At 36.6% G+C, this 3227-nt stretch overlaps 1 gene segment (V, D, J or C); it reads left to right on the forward strand.

Annotated features, from left to right (window-relative positions):
* The first annotated feature begins 1272 nt into the window (after positions 1 to 1272).
* Positions 1273 to 1865, forward strand: LOC107579322 (Ig kappa chain V region K29-213-like). The segment is given in 2 exon segments: positions 1273 to 1371; positions 1476 to 1865. Coding segments are annotated over 2 exon segments (372 nt in total).
* Positions 1866 to 3227: the final 1362 nt, after the last annotated feature.

Genomic DNA, 3227 nt, shown 5'->3' on the forward strand with positions numbered 1-3227 from the left:
GTAAATAATCAGATTAACAATAATCTAATAAATATCCCACAGACAAAACCAACAGACCACCTGATCTGAAATCTGAACATCTAACTCTCAAAATCACAAAAGAATACTGAAAGATTGACATCCAAACATTAAGATTGCAATAAATTGGAAAGATGGAATTGCACACTATAATATATATATTATAAAAGATAAATATGAATATCACCTCAGTATTCTGTCTCATGTCAGACTGGTTCAGATGTATGAATTTATATGGTTTTAGAGAACAGATGCTCTTTAATGTCCAGTTCTCTCTATTAACAAACCATTAACTATGACTTTTGACTCAATAAACTCCTAATTTGCTGCTTATTAATAGTTAGTAAGGTAGTTGTTAAATTTAGGTATTGAGTTGGATTAGGGAGGTAGAATATGATAATGCAGAATATGTGCTTGATAAGTACTAAAAAACAGCCAATATGTAAATAATAGGCATGCTATAAAGCAACTAGTTAACATTGAGAATTGGTCCCAATACTAAAGTGTTACTATTCAGTTCAGTTAGAAGAATTTATCTTTTTACAGATGCATTCAAAATTATTGTTAACTATATTCAGTTATATTATTATTATTATTTAAATAAAAAATGACATAATGATATAAAGACAACTGCTTTATTCTACATAAGGTTAGTCCTCCCTCGTGTGGGTCATCATGTTTGTTTGGCATACCTGCGTCATGACATCACTGCACGTCTCAATAGGCGGCACACCTGTGATGCGCTTCATTAATGTTAAATACTGAGTCAAGGAAGCCATCACTGCAACGTTCGTCTTGAATCTTCTCTGTTATACATCTTTTCAGAGGTACTACTGTCATGGTTGCACTACAGTGAGGAGCGCGGAGCGAGGAACGAAGGAGACGAGAAGTACATCAATCGAGAGATTTTAATGAATTCAAGGGAACATGGAAAACACACGTAGCACTCGGACGAACGATACCGGACAAAGAACTCTGAACAAAACACTTCTTAAGAACACAACATAATCAGGGGAAGACGAGACACACCTGGAAACAAATTAGAAACAATCAGGGAGCAGGAACAGGAAGATAACCAAATAAGGGCAAAGAAGGCACATGGTGAGCAAAACACACAAAACAAGGAACAAAGTCTGACAACTATATTATTAGCGCAAGCTGTTGTGAATCCTGTCCACTTCTTTGCATCGTCAGCGCATGCTTCAGTGCTCTGAGAGTGTTTATAGTGCTGTGAGTTTAACACTTCATGACTGAGAGCAGAACACAACACAATCTTCATCATCACACAAGACACAACAACAACAATGAACAGCAACCTCATCCTCATCTGGACCATTGTAGCTTTTATTCATGGTAGGATGTTTATTTTTGATATTGATAATGCAATCATTGTTTTTATCATTTTAATATTCTGCTGTTACGAAGATTTTCAAACTAATTTATTTTATTTTATTCAGAATCCAGAGGACTCACTGTGACTCAGCCTAAAGTTAAAACTGTGCAACAGGGTCAAACAGTTACAATAGAGTGTAGTATGGATGTAGGAATATACAGCAACTACTTAGCCTGGTATCAGCAGAAACCTGGAGAAGCTCCTAAACTCCTCATTTATTACATAAACACCCTCCAGTCAGGAACTCCATCTAGATTCAGTGGCAGTGGATCTTACTCTGGAACTGATTTCTCTCTGACCATCAGTGGAGTCCAGACTGAAGACACAGGAGATTATTACTGTCTGAGTTACCACTACATCAACAGTAAAGATGTGTTCACACAGTGATAAAGAGTCGTACAAAAACCTCCGTCAGTCAGAGTCACAGTGACTGCACTGATACACCTGAGAGACACTGCAGCTGCTGATGAGAGGATGTGATTAAACACATTTACTTTATCATTTACTTATTTGTGACCCTGGACCACAAAACCAGTCTTAAGTAGCAAGGGTATATTTGTAGCAATAAAAGATAACAAATAATTCTGCCCGAATATTCGGTTGAGGCTGGCCGAGTCTGGTGTTTGCTATAGACAGCAGGTGAGCCAAGGGATCAGCACGAAATTATACACAAACCTCTAAAGTCACGCAATAATGGGTGTGTGAAGTGAATGAATGTAAACTTCATGAATAAAAAGAACGCAAATCAAACGCTGCTTTGCTGTTGCCTTTCCGTGATTCTCTCAGAAATCAGAGCTTGGCAAGAGTAATATCAACTAAAATAATACATCATACATTCTACTATTTGTGTAGGCTATATTTAAAAGGCAATGGTTTAAACTTTATAGGCTACGATATGATACATGAATGAATGGAATAAGCACAGCACAATCAATCAAACCAGCTCTCTGTCAAGAGTAGGCTAATAATCAACTTAGATACAGATACATGTTCTACTAGGCCTACGTGTTTGCTTCTTTATCTTTTGCTGGTTTGCGTGGCACATGCACATTTGTTTAGTGAAGTTCAAAAATGACTCGCTTAAAGAGTTCTGCGTAATTAAATGTGCACCTTGAATAAATTCAGCTGTGTTCAAATGATCACTAAACGTTTGTCATGAAATCTCTCTGCTTGTATGATATATATTTTTTTAAGAATTATTAATTTTATATTTTTGAACACTGAATAGGGCAAATAGTCGAAACACAAATATGTTTCCATACTCTGTTCTCTTTTTTTCCCCATACTTTTCCAGACCTGCAAATTACTTAAGTGAAATACTTTTTAAAACTGTGCAGCAACGGTGAGCCAAAGGAAGGCCTGTTGTTTCACATAAACCTCTAAAATTACAACGCAGAAACAAGTGTGTGAAGTAAATGAGAGTAAACGCTATGAATGAAATAAGAGCAAATAAAATAGCAATGTTGCAGTTGCCTTTTTCCATGCATTTCCTGGAAATTTCTTAAAGCAACTTGCATATTTCTAAACTGCATAGAAAACATTAGTGTTTTAATTAGAAAAAAAAAAAATTATTTATCGGATCAGAAAGGTCCCCAAGCTAGGACTCGAACTCACGTTCCTCGAAGCACAATCGAACTACATCTCGAACCACTGCCTATACAAGAGCCGTTTCTCAATATGCGTTCTTGTCTGTACTTGTGTTCTTGTGGATTTGTTACTGTTCCAATTCAAAGTTCACATCTAGCCAAGTACAGTTCAAATCCCAGGATGTGTTCTTGCTCCGCCCCTTTTATCAAGGATGCATCAAGAGGTGACT

The sequence above is a fragment of the Sinocyclocheilus grahami genome, unplaced genomic scaffold (assembly GCF_001515645.1).
Source record: "Sinocyclocheilus grahami isolate Dianchi unplaced genomic scaffold, SAMN03320097.WGS_v1.1 scaffold16623.1, whole genome shotgun sequence".
Classification (NCBI taxonomy): Eukaryota; Metazoa; Chordata; class Actinopteri; order Cypriniformes; family Cyprinidae; genus Sinocyclocheilus; species Sinocyclocheilus grahami.